Below are 17834 nucleotides of genomic sequence, written 5' to 3' on the forward strand. Positions count from 1 at the left end.
TGGTATGGTAACAGCACTAAATATGAACAACGCTAATGCAATCTGATGGCCATTCTACATGGTACAAAGAATTGCACCTGTAATCATTTACATACCTGTCAATGGTGTGTACATTTAGGAAGCTACATTGACATTTGGCCATGTCTCCGTGGTGCTTCGCTTTTTTTGTCAGGAAGTTTATTTTATAATTGTAAGGTAGGTATTTCAGAACCAGGTTGTAAACTATATGGCATTTCCATGGACAGATGTGGACTCTGACCATAATTTACTGGTTATGAACTGCAGATTGAAACTGAAGAAATTGGAACAAAGCAGAAAATTAAGATGATGAGATCTGGACAAACTGAGAGAAATGTGTTGTTGGGAGTTTTGAAGTTAGCATTAGGCAACGATTGACTGAAACATAATAAAGGAATACAGTAGAAGGTGAATGGGTAATGTTGAGGGATCAAATAGTAAAGACAGCAATGAAATAGTAAAGACAGCAAAGATCAAATAGGTAAAAAGACAAGGCCTAGTAGAAATCCTTGGATATCACATGAGATATTGAATTTAATTGATGATATGAGAAAATATATAACTGCAGCATATAAAGCAGGTAAAAGAGAGTATAGATGTCTAAACAGTGGGACTGACAGAAAGTGAAATGTGGCTAAGCAGATGTAGCTAGGAGACAAATTCAAGGCTGTAGAAGCATATAGGACTTTTCAGGAAGATAGATGTTGCCTATAGGAAAATTAAAGAGACCTGTGGAGAAAAAGAAATAGCTTATAAGTATCAAGACCTCAAATAGCAAGCCAGTATTAAGCAAAGAAGGGAAAGCTGAAAGTTGGAAGGAATATATAGAAGGGCAATGCCAGCAAAATAAACCACAATGCAGTATTACAGAAAGGGAAGTGGAAGTAAATGAAGATGTGATGAGGGATTTGATTGTGTGAGAAGAATTTGACAGAGCATTGAAAGACCTAAGGTGAAACAAGACCAATGTAGTAGACAATATTCTAAGATATTATTTCACTTGGCATGCAATATATACGAGACAGGCGAAATACTCTCAAATTTCAAGAGTAATGTAATGATTCCAATTCCAAAAAAGCCAGGTATTGACAGATTTCAAAATTACTGAATTATCAGTTTAATAAGTCGTGATTGCAAAATTCGGACACTAATTATACAAAAGAATGGAAAAGCTGATAGAAGCTGACTGCACAGAAGTTCTATTTGGGTTCTCAAGAAACACTGCAACATGTGAGGCAACATTGAGCCTTCGACTTATCTTAGCAGATAGTTTAAAGAAAGGAAAACTGACTGTAGAATTTTTAGATTTAGAGAAATGTTTTAACAATGTTGACTGGACTACGCTCTTTGGAGCTATAAAGGTAGCAGGGATTAAATACAGGGAATGGAAGGTTATTTGCATCTTTTACACAAACCAGGTTTCAGTTATAAAAGTTGAAGGACATGGAAGGGAAACAGTTGTTGAAATGGGAGTGTGACATGGTTATAAACTATCCCCAGTGTTAATCAACAAGCTGTGAAGGAAACCAAGGAGAAAATTGGAGACAGAATGAAAGTTCAAGGAGAAGAAACAAAACTTTGAGGTTTACTGACGACATTTTTATTCTGTGAGAGATGGCAAAGAACTTAGAAGAGCAAGTGAATGTAATGGAATGGATTAGTGCCTTGAAAAGAGGTTCTAAGATGAAAATCAACACAAGTAAAACAAGGGCAATGAAATATAGTTGAATTAAATCAGGTGTGCTGAGGGAAATAATTAGGAAATGGCAAGGTAAAAGTAGTAGATTATTTTTGCTTTTTGAACAGCAAAATAACTGATGATAATGAAAGTAGAGAGCATATAAAATGCAAATTGTTAATAGGAAGAAAAGCATTTCTGAAAAAGAGAAATATGTAAACATCCTACATAAATGTAAGTGTTACGTGTTGTGAAGTTGCACAGACACAGTATCAGAAGTAACACCAACCAAGTTTTATTCTGCTTACACATGAAGAGATCGACGGTAACACTGAATTAAATGTAGAACAGTAAAAAGTCTCATAATTGTGGAACACATCAATATACAGTCTTGTAGGTGAGCATACAGTAAGCAAGTAAACATAAGTGAGGCCGAGGACTTGGTGTGCCGGGCTTATACTGGGCTGTTGTGCACACGGGACAGTGCTTGTTGCGCTGTATTTCCAAGTTGCAATGCGACCTCCCTAGCCTGGCATTGATGCTCTTGGTATGGCACGCTGTTTGATTACATGCACTCACACAATAGAGTTGCAACACTCCTTTTCCCTTGGGAAAAAGTATTCTCTGTGGAGATGCCCATGCATTCATTGGTAACTGGAGCAGTTGTCATCCTGTGGCAGGAGAATATGGTCTGAAATGCTGCAGGTGTGGACATGTGCTGTGCCCACTCCCTTGCGAGAGGCCATAAGGGAGCACTGGTGATGATGGTGCTATATCCATATTCACATCCTGTGATGGAGGCAGCAGGCAGCAGAGAAGACAATGGTGGTGGAGGCGGCAGCGGCAGCAACAAGGGCTCTGGAGATAGAGATGGCTACGGCTACTCCACCTGGTGACGGCAGCACCCAGAGCAAAGATAGCACCAGAGCAGGTTGGTGTGTTGGGTGGCGCAGGTGGCAGAGGCGGCCGCGGGGATGAAGGGCTATCCGTTGGGCGGTTGGTCATGTGGGGACGGAGCGGGTCATAATGTCATGAAACCCAGCCATCGGAGGTGCACATGACACAGAGGCGGCGGCTCTGACAGTGATGGACAATCGCTGGTATCCACTCATGGTGCTGGTCGAACCATCGGGCCCAGATGTCGGAGCCTGAATGAAATTGCTGCAAAATGGGTGTCAGGGCGACCAGGTGTTGGCTGGGAGAAGATAAAGCAGCTTCATTGACCTGTGGTCACCAACTGAGTCAACCTTTATGAGCTTAAGAACCTAGCGATTGCCTCCTCGGGAGAAATTTGAGCAATATACTTTTTCGTGTGGGTTTTGAGGTTACGGACCAGCAACTCTGCCTCTCAATTGGATTCGGGAAGAAATGGAGGGGTCGTAACATGCCAAATCCCACTCTTTGTACAAATATCTTCAAAATCTTGAGTCACAGACTGGGCCACTGTCTTTCTCACGCGTATATGGCAATTCTTCTAAGGAAAAAAATCTTTGAGAGAGCAGTGACCATAGCCACCATGGACATGGAAGGGCGATGAACCACATAAGGAAATTTTGTGGAAGCATCAGCTACTACAAGCCTAAAGGCGTTAAGGAACCGATCCACAAACTCAGCATGAAAACACTCCCAGGGGTGTTGGAGGCAGGCCATGGGGAAAGAGAAGATCATGTTACCAATGATGGGTGTCACACTGCAGGCAGGCTATAACACTGTGCATGATCTCATTGTCAATATCCGGCCAAAACGTGGTGGTGGGCCAGTAATTTTGTTCTAGAAACATCCCAATGATTCAGATGGCGAAGGTGCATGACATCCCTCCACAGTGGGGATGGGGTCACAACCCTGGGTGCCGACTCTTGATTATCTAACAGTAGCGCACCATCAAGAATTGAGAGCCGGTTGGCAATCGAGAAAGAGCACCCTCATTAGTGTGTTGTGCTGTGGGTTCAAAATGAATGTCATAGTTATAACGTGACAAAAACAGCCCAGTATTGCAGGTGATAGGCCACTTTGTCCGGAAAGATGCCGACAGATTGAAAAGAGAATCCAGAGATTTATCATCAGTAATCAAATGAAACGTAGTGCTGTAGAGGAAAACGTGAATTTTTTTGAATGTATACACAATAACAAGGATTTCTTTTTCTATCTGCTAGTAACACTGTTGCGACTGATTCAGAGTTTTGGAAGCATATGCAATAGGGTGTTTGGAACCATCCAAATGTTTGTGCACGAGAATTGCCCTGAGGCCGTCCTGGGAGGTGTCTGTGGCCGAAACAAGATTGGCCTGGTTGGAAGATAACCAAGCAAGGTACTGAGTGTAATTTTGACTTTAATAGGGTAAAAGCATACTTGCAGGTGGGTGAGCAGTGAAAAAGAACATCTTTACGTAAGAGAGCATGAAGTGACTGGCTCAGTGTGGCTGCACCAGGAAGAAATTTACGGTGGTACACAATCTTTCGGAGAAAGGCTTGCAGCTCTTTGACATCGGTGGGATGTGGCAGAGCTGTAACAGCCTTGACATGCTGGTGTAAAGGCTTGATGGCAACATTTGAGACTTCAAAACTGAGATAGATGATAGACTACTGAAAAAATTGTAATTTGTTCAAGTTCCATTTCAAATTGGCAGCCTGTAGCACCATAAATAAGACACGAAGATTCTGCAGATATTAATGTATTGGGGAACCTGAAACCATAATGTCATCCAGGTAGTTAGTACAGCCCAGCATGGAGGCTGTGAGTTTCTCTAAAAGTCATTCAAAAATGGCAGGGGCACTGACCATGCTGAATGGCAGTCATTGGTATTGATATAACCCGAAGGCGGTATTCAGTATGAGGACATACTTGGAATCATCATCCAGAGGCAATTGCAAGTAGGCTTCTGACAAGTCTACTTTGGAAATATACTGCTCCCAGAAAGCTGTACTAAGAGTTCATCCTGACTGGATAAGAGATAGGTATCAATAAGAGATTGTGAATTTACAGATACTTCGAAATCGCCACAGAGCCAAAGGTTGCTATTAGGTTTTTGACAATTACCAGTGGGGTAGATCATTCATTAGAGGAGACACCTAAAGACATAATTCGATCTAGTTTGAACCTGACTTTCTCTAGTAAAGCTACTGGGGCTGGGTGGGCATGAAAAAATTGGGGTGCACCATTGGTTTCATGGTGACATGAGCCTTTGAGCCTTGAAGTCAGTAGCACACCCCAAACCTCCCAAAAACAGGGAGGAATATTCTGAGCAGAGTATGTCCATTTGTTCGTATGGAACTTAATCCAATACCAAATGCACTCTGTCAGAAAAAGAGAGCCCAAAATTTTTGAAAGCAACTAACCCAAATAAGATTTTAGTGTTGACATCATCCACTACTAAAGTGCGCGTCATATATCTTGGCGGCCGAGTTTAGGTTCGTTCTGCGCATCTGACGTCAAAACATACAGTCAGCCAATGAACAGAGAACGACGTTGCCAGATCTCGACTGTTGTACAGAGCACGAACGAGTGTCTTCAGTTTTAGAAACGTTCAGTCATAAATAAAGTAATAGAACAAAAGCAATGTCTTGATAGCAGACTTTGTTTTTTGAAAGTTTGGAAAAACCATTCTTTATGTCAATTGCTTCATTTTCTATTAATTAATTAAACCAAACAAGCAATAAGACTCTTAATTCAGGCGATAGCAAGGAAAGGTGTTTGTATCAATTTCACGAACCGTTTTTTCGCAATAAAGAACAGCGGTAATTGTTTATTTCCTATTGTACTTCGACGAAGTGCGAGTAATTCGTAGGCATACCAACAGTGTTTGTCAGAATTTTGCGTGATGTGTTAAAGTCCTTATGGAGATATATTGCAGGACGAGCTGCGTTAGCGTAATGGTTAAGGCGTTGGATTAAAAGGCGATAGGTAACGAGTTCAAACCTTGTGTGATGCTAAATATTTTTTTTATTTTAAAACAATATCGAAGTGTCTTACTTCACGAATTTTATTCGTTTGAATGCAGTTTTTTGAAATTTCTAGTGCTTTGTATTTTTATTAACCCTTTCGCTGCTGCAGTCACGTGCTCCCCGCATTCCGCACTGTGCGCGATTTTGTCATCACTGCACTGCTCGCCTGTGCAGACACATGGTGTTTCCACTGCTTTGACACACTTAACATTCGATTTCACAAAAACTATTTGGCCCAAAAATTAGATTTTTACACATCTTCTTGACTGATACCTTCCCCCCATAAATGACTTAATTTTGTTTCGATGTTCAACCCAGTTATTGTGCAGCATTAAACGTAGTAAACCATTGCACGAAATTTTGAAGAGTTTGCAGAGGTAAAAGTCCATAGCGTATACTTTCCGTATGGTCGATTTTAGTTGCCACAATGTTGAGAATGAAATGTGGACAAGGTACCTAAATTTCATATAAAATTTACTGTATAACAATATCTCATTTAATTTAAGTACCACATAGGTGTCGTATGTAATATTGAGAAATATTCCGTCTTTCGCGACTGTAATAAAAGTTTTATTTACACCGGGCGCGTTTGGCTTTATTTTAAAGCACTTCAGTCAGTCAAAGGAAGTGGGGGGAAGGTATCAGTCAAGAAGATGTGTAAAAATGTAATTTTTGGGCCAAATAGTTGTTGTGGAATCGAATGATAAGTGTGTCAAAGCAGTCGGAAACACCATGTGTCAGCACAGGCGATCAGTGCAGTGACAAAATCGCGCACAGCGCGGAATGCGGGGAGCACGTCTCTGTAGCAGCGAAAGGGTTAATGCGGCCGTGGTGGCTTTACTTCATAAACTGCGCGCTCCCCGTAAGCTTGCGAACTATACTGTACTATGGCGCTGTTTCTCTTGGCGCGTGCGTCGTGTGCAACTGGCAACGCAGCAATCTCCCGCGTCTGGGCGGGCATGCGCGAGCCGCCAAGATAAAAGAATTCAACTATAGAAAGATCAAAAGTTGAACAGCCATTTTGTACACTTCGGAAGTAAAAATGTGTCCCAGTATGGGTATTGTAACTCACCAATCGATGGGAGATGAGACAATTCTGGTGATCCAAGATCCACAAAGTTTTGAGAATTTAACAAAGTGTCTGCTGCACCCATGTCTACTTGCATTGTTAACATCTTGTCCGTAACATATACTTAAGTATAGAGTTTGTTTGGGACTGCAAACACTTTGTAGACTCTACGCACATCTGCGATCTTGTCTGGTGAAGGAGGCTGGGAGTTTCCCCATGCGATGTGGAGGCCATGGTTGCACAGCCATGATGTCATCTCCCCGCCCCGCCCTCCGCCCGTGAGCTAACTGAGGGCAACTGAGGAGGAGAGGAAGCAACAGCGACTACTACACACTATGCTTCTATCTGATTTTCTGATGCCCTAGCTACTTCAAAAGACTGAGCACTGTTCAGAGTGTGTATGAGAGAGGGATTTCCACATTGTGAAGCACATTAACGAACTTCACCATCAGGAGCCATGTGTATTATGCCATCACAAACCACCGAATCGGTATATGAGTCCCGCTGATCCTCAATAAAAAAACTGGCAACAATGACTAAGCCCATGAAGTTCTGCTGCCCAAGCTCTATAACCATTTGCTGCTTCATGCGAGCCCCAATAACATGAGTATGTGAGTATGTTTGCAGTGATAATTAGAGAGCAACTAACACATTTCAGCAAAAGAGAGACTGGCAGGTTTCTGAAGAGGAGCTAGCTGAGACAAAAGGTGATAAACACGGGAAGAAATCCATGACAAAAGTAAAACCTTACACAAGTTGGGGTAAGCAACTCCAAAAGCTTGAAAATGTTGCCAAAGGCATTTTTCATATCATCACAGTCTTCTGCAGAAACATAATATGGAGGAAATGGTTGAGGTTGAGGCAGTGGAACCTAGCACATCAACAAGGCTGCTGGATTGTTTAGTGCCATGGCGAGAACCTGCTGCTGGTTGGTAAAAGTTCACCATTGTTCAATGAGACATTGAAGAACTCCTTCCACTGACATGTTGCCTGTGTATCAAACCAAAGAAATGAAACATTGGGTGTGCAATCCAATCCTCATTGCCAAATACATTGTAAGTTTACAAACACAATGTCGGAAGTAACACCAACCAAGTTTTATTCTGCTTCCACATGAAGAGGTCCACAATAACACTGAAAGAAGCAGAAATAGTGTAACGTCTGATAGAACACAATGGCCAGTGCACTGGGATTATATTGGCTGTTGTGCACTTCGGCGACTTGTGCATCGATGGTCAGGAAATGATTATGATTAGGACAACACAACACAACACACAGTCCCTGAGCGGAGAAAATCTCTGACCCAGCCGGGAATCGAACCCGTGCCCTTAAGATTGACATTCTGTCATGCTGACCACTCAGCTACTGGGAGTGGACAATACTGAAGTTACAAAATGGTTGTGAAATACATTCTTCATGCAAACCCCATCATTTAGATAAAGCTTCAAGTACTTTAGCATAAGTTATTGTTCTGATATGTTCTAGTATATCTGTGCATGAAAACTCAGAAGAAAATTTATGTTCTAAATTGTGAATCAAACTCTTTTTAGTACTTGATGTAGTCATTCAATACTCCAAAATGCCTGCTTTTCTTGTGATAATGATGGTAGGCGAAAAATGGAAGCTTTAACTATGAAAAATCTGTCTAATCTTTCTTGTGGCCTACATGGATTAGAAACTAAGCTTTTGATTACAGAATAACAATCCTAGTTACAAACATCCAGTGGTTATAGATTTTATTGTGTTACAGACTAATTTGGTCCCTGACATGAAGGATGCCATGCAGTACACTGAGAAATTTAAAAGCTTGCCATTGACACCGTCTGTCAGAGGTTTTGGTGGGAGTCCAATTGATGGATGTGTTGTTGTCACAGCAACAGGGATGATTGGAGCGATAATATGTGTACAAGAAGGTCAGGGCGTACCTCTTTTGCTGCACACCAGTGAAAGCCTTTCCTCGACTCGGAGCAGGATCACAGCAGCTGACATATGTTTTGGGAAAAGTAAGACATGTTATCAATTAATATTTGCTGAACTGTATGTCACCCTACTGTGGTTTCATATAATTTAACATTTGATTTTTTTATGGAAAAAAATTATTCAGTAAATAAGGTTCGCTCCCTGTTAGCTAATAATGAGTAATTAGAGTTTATATATGTAAGATCGGCTTAAGTATTATCCTACAGTTCAAACCCTTTGCTACTCATATATGCACCATATACCTCTGCTCTTGTCTTCCTACAATTTCTGGATTTAGTATTCTATTATGCAAAAATTTAGTGTTAATAATATTGAAATCGACACCAGCATAGGTTACCACAGGTTAAAAAGCATGATGTTTCCTACTGTGTCCCCTAGTGGCTATTTAGACTTATTATCAAGCTGATAATGGCAGCATGCATCATGCTCCCTTAATTAGGGCAAACTTTGCATTTTATTTTAAGCTAATGTCTCTAACTTTGCTTATGCTAATCAGTTCTTTTTATATTTTGCCAATATATTTCACTTCTGGCACACCTTTGTATCTCTATACTTGAAATGTTTCTGTATTCCTCATTTTCTTGTAATTTGCCATGTTTCCTTCCTTCTAATTACAAAGATTTAAAATTTTTTTCTTTAACTAATGTTTATTACAGAAGCACCATCTATAATCAGTAGACATTTCTTATCGAAGAGCTGGTTTTAAACTCCTATTTGACGACCATGCTGTACATTTTCTGCACTTTCAGAAAACTGCTGAAGGCAATTCTTAACGTAGTTCTTATGTAACATATTAAGGACCTCTGTGTTGCTCCTTACCAATTGAGCTTGTGCACTTGTTTGTGCTTTACAAAAACAATTTCATCACTTGTGCTGTATGGCACATTATGGTGTTTGTAATTGATCATGAATTATGATTTCACTTTCCGAATAGAAAGTGCTGCAGTATTCCAGTCTTCATTATTTCCACACATATTTATCACAGAATACTCTATAATTCTTTCATGATTCATTTGGTTGATTTCAGATCCTACAAATATTCTTTTGCCTTCAATTCTATTCTATGCTAACTTCAAACTTTTCCTTCACATTCATTATTATTTCCTAAACTATGATGTGGAAACTATGAATGATAACTGGCAGTGTTTGTAATATTTTATCTTTTGAGGAGATTGATTGTGTTGAGGACTTCGATTGTCAGTCAGGTACAACAGACACACAAGCTAATGTCAGTGAGGGTATTTGTTGCCCAAAGTATACCTTTCTGTACAGAAGCTATCCATGCATTTTGGCATAAGGTGTGTGGTTTGGGAATGAGTGTGTCAGCCCAAAACCAGTAACGACTGCACCAAAAATTTTATATCAGTGCAGTTGTGATGGACATAACAAAACATTATCCAGTCTCCTGAGCAGTGAATAGTTTTGGACCTATCATCCCATGGCAGCATGCCTCGAATAAGCAAATTTTATCTTTTGTCACTTTTAGCTATGCATGAAAATTGTTAATGCCATGTCTGTCAAAACAGCAAAAACATTATCTTTGGAGGTGATGCTTCTATCTGTGTGTTGGGTGCACAGTATATTCTAGTCTTTCCTCACTCTACTCATGCACCATTTCAGACTTTACCATGAGTTCCATGTACAACTCTTTTATGGTAAGTGCATAAAAATAGAATACAATATCTCTTTAACAAACTCTTTTTATCCTTAACCAATTGTAATCATTTGTGACACACTGGTATTTTGCATCCTTATCTTACAACATGTCTTTGCCTTCAATTGACTGAGCAAGGTGGCGCAGTGGTTAGCGCACTGGACTCGCATTCGGGAGAACAACAGTTCAAACCTGCATCAAGCCATCCAGATTTAGGTTTTCTGTGATTTCCCTAAATCGCTCCAGGCAAATGCTGGGATGGTTCTTTTGAAAGGGCCAACACAAACCGAGCTTGTGCTCCGTCTTTAATGACCTCAATATTGACGGACATTAAACCCAATCTTCCTTGCTTCCTCCTTAAATTGACGTATTTTATACCAGTTTTTCCAACTGTGCTCTATTTACAATCCCCAAATTTCCACACTCACTCCCTGATTACATATCTTCATCCTTACTTTTATCTCCTGCCATCACTGCACGAACTTCCTCTTGGGTTTTGTTGTTTACATTTCTGGCTACTGCACAGTGTATTTGGGGAGGTACCAGTGACATATAAAATTTATCTGGAACAAAGTCATTTGGAAGTATGTCTGTCATATCCTACGTTCACCTACACAGCTGCTTGAGTCAAGAAACTAAAGATTGTATTTCATTTGCTGACTATATCAACTGAAGGAAGTCACGTTTCTGATCATAGATGAATGGAAAGCAGTATCTGCTTGGTTGGCATGAGTCAGTTGAGCGGGGCGTATAGTGAGTATGCGGGAGGCCGGGTGGACGTACCGCCGAATTGCTCAACACGTGGGGCGTGAGGTCTCCACAGTACATCGATGTTGTCGCCAGTGGTCGGCGGAAGGTGCACGTGCCCGTCGACCTGGGACCGGACCGCAGCGACGCACGGATGCATGCCAAGACCGTAGGATCCTACGCAGTGCCGTAGGGGACCGCACCGCCACTTCCCAGCAAGTTAGGGACACTGTTGCTCCTGGGGTATCGGCGAGGACCATTCGCAACCGTCTCCATGAAGCTGGGCTACGGTCCCGCACACCGTTAGGCCGTCTTCCGCTCACGCCCCAACATCGTGCAGCCCGCCTCCAGTGGTGTCGCGACAGGCGTGAATGGAGGGACGAATGGAGACGTGTCGTCTTCAGCGATGAGAGTCGCTTCTGCCTTGGTGCCAATGATGGTCGTATGCGTGTTTGGCGCCGTGCAGGTGAGCGCCACAATCAGGACTGCATACGACCGAGGCACACAGGGCCAACACCCGGCATCATGGTGTGGGGAGCGATCTCCTACACTGGCCGTACACCACTGGTGATCGTCGAGGGGACACTGAATAGTGCACGGTACATCCAAACCATCATCGAACCCATCGTTCTACCATTCCTAGACCGGCAAGGGAACTTGCTGTTCCAACAGGACAATGCACGTCCGCATGTATCCCATGCCACCCAACGTGCTCTAGAAGGTGTAAGCCAACTACCCTGGCCAGCAAGATCTCCGGATCTGTCCCCCATTGAGCATGTTTGGGACTGGATGAAGCGTCGTCTCACGCGGTCTGCACGTCCAGCACGAACGCTGGTCCAACTGAGGCGCCAGGTGGAAATGGCATGGCAAGCCGTTCCACAGGACTACATCCAGCATCTCTACGATCGTCTCCATGGGAGAATAGCAGCCTGCATTGCTGCGAAAGGTGGATATACACTGTACTAGTGCCGACATTGTGCATGCTCTGTTGCCTGTGTCTATGTGCCTGTGGTTCTGTCAGTGTGATCATGTGATGTATCTGACCCCAGGAATGTGTCAATAAACTTTTCCCCTTCCTGGGACAATGAATTCACAGTGTTCTTATTTCAATTTCCAGGAGTGTAGTTGCCACTATTTAAGTTCCAACCCTCATATTAGTAAACTGCATTCTGCCTGCAAATTATTGTCTTGGGAGTTGCTGCAGAGTGATTCTTTGTGTGTGCATAAACTAAGCCTATTTTTTATGTTTCCCATAAGGGGGATGGCAAGCATTCCATAGGCTAGTTTGTCCAATTTCTACATGATGAACATTAATTGATAGAAGCACAATATATCTAACCCACTTCTTCTCTTGTATCTTTTAAATGGTTACATGAAATCAAGCATTAGTTGTCGTCACTGTTGACCTTTGTGTGATGGAGTAGTGATGTGTAGTGCTTCAAGACAATACCTTTTTCATGACTATTGATAGTCTTCCCTATTAATGGCTGTATTTGTAATTTCATTTATTTGGGTGATGAGGAATAGCACGTATCTTTATTTGCTCTGTGTATTTCTGGTTGGTTGTAGTGGGCTAAAGTTATATTCCCTGTGATGAACCTTGCAAGGAGGGCGTCACCTTCATGTACAAAACTTTGTACAAAGGTTCGGACGCATCAACACTGTTTTAATTTTGGAAGTCAACTGCTGGGACACGAGTCTTTCAGACACTTTGTGCTATTGGAGGGAACTGAACGCAATGTGATTTGCTCAGCTGTGACTGATTTTTATTTTGGTTCTATGTGATCCAATACCACTTTGTAATTTTACATCTCAGTTGTGTTTTCTGTAGTCAAAATGGTCTGTTCCTGGCCCAAACTAGGAACATTGGCCATGAAAATCGGACCTAAATTCTGCAGTGAACTGCAATAGGCTTCACACTTCCATTATGCATAAACTGAATACACTAGACTTTCACTAATCTGCCCATTCCTTGCACATATGGGTGCCGTATTAGTGGAAATGCCTGATTGTTGAGAGTGTCTGAAATTTAGTTTAAACACAAAGGGAATATACTTTATTAAATTATAAGATAGATTCATTTTCATAGAAAACCCAGTTCTTGAATGTGTCCATAGTATTACTCAGTGTGAAACATGCCCCAAATTTTTAGTTGTTGCAATAATGAAATGCGTCGCCGGCACACAACTCCTTTACAAGCATTATATCACTACTGCATGTGTCTGGTTGTTGCATAATGTACGCCAGGAAGATGTCTGCAGCTTTAGCACCACAGGGTGAGAAATCTTCATGGTCTCTTCTCCTACGTTGTCTCCTTCATTACTTTCATCATTATTTTTCTGCACACTTTTGATTATTTCTTCATAAGTTATAATTTGGTCAGTTCACAGTTTTCCACATACAACAACTTAGCAACTTATTCATCATCATTTTCTCCTCCTCCTCCTCCTCCTCCTCCTCCTCCTCCCCGTATGTATAGCATTGTTTAACATTGTAATTAACTAACTACATTGTTGCACAGAATAATTCATTATTGTGTATCTCATTTCTGCTTGGCCAGCTGGAGGCAGGTTGTGGGCTGGGTTGTTAAGATGCCAGACTACTGAGGGCCAGATCGGCAAGACTTTAGTGTTACAAATCCTAGTCCATTTTTGATGCAAGTTCCAGTGGAGCAGCCACTGTTACACACTGCTCCTGTGTCAGTGTTTGTGAACCTTCAAAATGCTCCACTTTTGTGAACATTTGGCACACTGATAAGAACATTCTTACCGGCTGACATATCACTGGTGAAATTTTCACTTCTTTTTTCTTTGTTATTATTATTATTATTATTATTATTACACATTTAGTGTTTTCATTTGATCCACCATCATGTGGTGGCACAAGGACTTTGGTGTATTGCATTTTCTTCTCTATCATGCTTCTTTTTTTTCATTCTATTCCCCATTTAATCTTAATGCTTTCTCTCTTTTTATGGGCACTCATAGCTGTGCAGTCCATACTTCGCAATGCTACAGATAGAACCAACAATGTACTTAGTGTAGAACCAAAAATAACTCTATTTGAATGTTAGAGGAAGAATTTTGAGCACGGTCAAAATACATGACAGATTTTCTTTACCCATCACCCATCACCACATTGCAGAGTGCATACGGTGTTGTACTGGCAGAAGACTATGAGGGCAAACAAACTAGAATTGTGACTGCCAGATGAGAGAGAATTGATGGGGGGAAATGAGCCACACCTCCCACTGGCAGGACAGCAGCCTAGGCCTATACCCATTTTCTGTGTTCTTGTGAAAGCAGAATTGACAGATTGTTTCTAGTGTTGTGAGGGTTTTAATCAAAATTTGTGGAGGACCAGGTGGTAGTGCTAAGTTCCTGTGGGACAAAACTGCTGAGGTCATCGGTCCCTAGGCTCTCTCTCTCTCTCTCTCTCTCTCTCACACACACACACACACACACACACACACACACACACACAGAACCAAGCGAACCATGGCAAGGCATCTTAGATGGCGTGGCTAGCCCAAGCGGCCAATGGACCAGGATTAGTTGCTTTACTCATTTCAAAATAAGAAAAGAAAACAATGAGTAACATGCAGCACAAAGCATTCAAGAAACGCTACTACACCACTGGTTGTTGAGGTTGGCAGAGTGGTGCTAATGAGGTAGTTCAGGCCAACCTCTAGTGATATTCGATGCAACAACAGTTCAAAACATCTGCCACTTGAAACAGCCACATTAAAAGTGTCCACCTTATACCAATTTTTGAACTTAAACGAACAAAAACAAACAGTTTACGCAGTTCGGTGTTCTAAGATGGCCAAGTGCTACATTGCATTGTGTGGCTAGACCATTCAGCCACCCACAATTGGCATGGCACTAGAGCATTGAGTGAACTTGGTCTTCTGCAGATGATGAGCAATACCAGTAACTGAGAATTTCAAACTATACGTGATAAAATAATTCACCTGCTTATGATTTGCTGTGAAGTAACTTCTATTAGGTAATCTCACATTTTGATGTAGAATTTGTTTCTGTATTCACACTTTTTGGAAAATGCAAAATTTTCCTTTCCTTATATGCAAAAAACTGGTGATTTCTCAAACTGGGTAACAATCAAGAATGGGGCGCCGAAAGGTTCGGTCTTGGATCCTCTGCTGTTCTTAATATATATTAGTGACTTGCCATTCTATATTCATGAAGATGCAAAGCTGGTACTTTTTGCCGATGATACAAGTATAGCTATCACACCCGACAGACAAGAATTAACTGGTGAAATTGTAAACGATGTTTTTCAGAAAATCATTAAGTGGTTCTCTGCAAATGGGCTCTCATTAAACTTTGGCAAAACACAGTATATACAGTTCCACACAGTAAATGGAATGACCCCATTAATAAATATAGACTTCGATCAGAAATCGGTAGCTAAGGTAGAATATTCAAAATTTCTAGGTGTATGCATTGATGAGGGGTTGAACCGGAAAAAACACAATGAGGATCTGCTGAAACGTTTGAGTTCAGCTACTTATGCTATTAGGGTCATTGCAAATTTTGGCGATATACATCTGAGTAAATTAGCTTACCACACCTGTTTTCATTCTCTGCTTTCGTATGGCATCATATCCTGGGGTAACTCATCATTGAGTAAAAGAGTGTTCATTGCACAAAAGCGTGTAATCAGAATAATTGCTAGAGCTCATCCAAGATCATCCTGCAGAGACTTATTTAAAGAGCTAGAAATCTTCACTGTAGCCTAACAATATATATATTCACTTATGAAATTTGTTATTAACAATCCGAACAAATTCAAAAGTAATAGCAGTGTACATGGCTACAACACTAGGAGAAAGGATGATCTTCACTACTCAAGGTTAAATCTAAGTTTGGCTCAGAATGGGGTAAATTATGCTGCCACAAAAGTCTTTGGTCACTTACCTAATAGCATCAAAAGTCTGACAGGTAGCCATATAGCATTTAAAAGGAAATTGAAAGAATTTCTTAATGGCAGCACTTTCTACTCATTAGATGAATTTTTGGATATAGTAAGTGGGTAATTCCCCAACCTCCATAATAATAATAATAATAATAATAATAATAATAATAATAATATTGAGTGTCATGTAATATTTTGTCTAATGTAATATCTTGTATAGACACCTTTTATTGACCTGACACGTTCCACATCATTACGAAGTGTCGTATTCATGATCTATGGAACAAGTACTAATCTAATCTAATCTAATCTAATCTTAGGTATTGACCATGTTCCTTAATGTGATATTCAGTGTGTTAAATCTAGTATGTGATATTTAACAACTATATACTCCAACCATTGATCAGTTATATTTTTGTAATTGTGGTTAAATGTAATGTGGATGGCTAGTTGTATTTTTCCCCAACTTAGACACTGTGGAAATAAAGCATTACAGTATAAATATTTTTAGGCTTATACGAGAGAAACTCGGCAGTGGATAGGCACTTAAAGAAGCCTTTGATAACTGATTTGACACTAATATGCTGAATTAAGTAAGAGACTGGTATGTCATGAGTCAAAAGACTATTTAAAATATTAAGTTATGACTGTGGTTCTCACATGAAAGCATTACTTGATTTTGAAACTAGTAATGATTTTAATTAATAAAATCGTCAAAAGTTTCAGATCTACATATACTTTTTTCCTGACAGCAAGTCTAAGGATCAGTTAAATTTGTCTACATTCATTTGCTTGTCAGTCAGTCACTGATGTTTTCTAAAAAGATGTTACTTGTGATCAAATCTTTCTTGTCAACATTCATTTTCCATGAGAAATAGAAATCTACATGCTTGGAGTTCCACATTTAACATTTCTGATACTAATTTTTGTGTAAATATGTGCATTTTAGATGGGAATTTCATGGTTGCATTGAGCAGTGGCCGAGTCAGTCTGCCGGTGCACTGTGTACGTGTTACTGTGAAACTTGTGGATGAGAAGTGTGTTTTGAACACTCAAGCATTACCAAGTTTCTTTCCACATTCTGGCCCCATTAATGACATCCAATGTAAGTGTTAAATAGTGTTCCTGCTACGGAGTTAAAATTTGTATAGTACATGCAAAGTTCAAATTTATTTGATTGTTTTCATGTTGTTCTTGAATTTATATTTTCAGTTTTTCTTGAGATTATGTTTCCTTGTTTTTCTTGAGTTTACTGCTGATGTCTTTGTCATCATCTGTGCCCTTAAAAATTTAAATTTTTGGGAGATTAGTAATTATTTGTATTAAAACTTCCTGGCAGATTGAAACTGTCCCGCGCCCGGGGTCCCGGGTTCGATTCCCGGCAGGGTCAGGGATTTTCTCTGCCTCGTGATGACTGGGTGTTGTGTGATGTCCTTAGGTTAGTTAGGTTTAAGAAGTTCTAAGTTCTAGGGGACTGATGACCATAGATGTTAAGTCCCATAGTGCTCAGAGCCATTTTTAGATTGAAACTGTGTGTTGGATAGGGTCACTAATTGGAACCTTTGCCATTCACGGGCAAGTTCTCTGCTGACTGAGCTATCCAAGCATGACTCATCACCTGCCCTCACAGCTCTACTTCTGTCAGTACCTCATCTCCTACATTCTGTACTTCACATAAGCTGTCCTGCATATATTGCAGAACATGCATTCCTGGAAGAGTGGAATGCTAGTCCTGCAAAGTACTGAGGAGATCTTTTGTGAAGTTTGGAAGGTTGGAGATTAGGTGTTGGCAGAAGTAAAGCTGTGAAT

The 17834-nt window shown here is 40.7% G+C and overlaps 1 protein-coding gene across 1 annotated transcript in view; it reads left to right on the plus strand.

The window, feature by feature from the left end:
* Positions 1 to 17834, plus strand: part of LOC126248134 (mediator of RNA polymerase II transcription subunit 16) — a 343327-nt gene that overhangs the window by 131164 nt on the left and 194329 nt on the right. Inside the window, exons 5-6 of the mRNA XM_049948825.1 lie at positions 8457 to 8709; positions 16975 to 17130. Coding sequence (XP_049804782.1) covers positions 8457 to 8709; positions 16975 to 17130 — 409 coding nt within the window. The remainder of the gene's footprint in view (positions 1 to 8456; positions 8710 to 16974; positions 17131 to 17834) is intronic.

Source organism: Schistocerca nitens, chromosome 3 (assembly GCF_023898315.1).
Source record: "Schistocerca nitens isolate TAMUIC-IGC-003100 chromosome 3, iqSchNite1.1, whole genome shotgun sequence".
NCBI lineage: Eukaryota > Metazoa > Arthropoda > Insecta > Orthoptera > Acrididae > Schistocerca > Schistocerca nitens.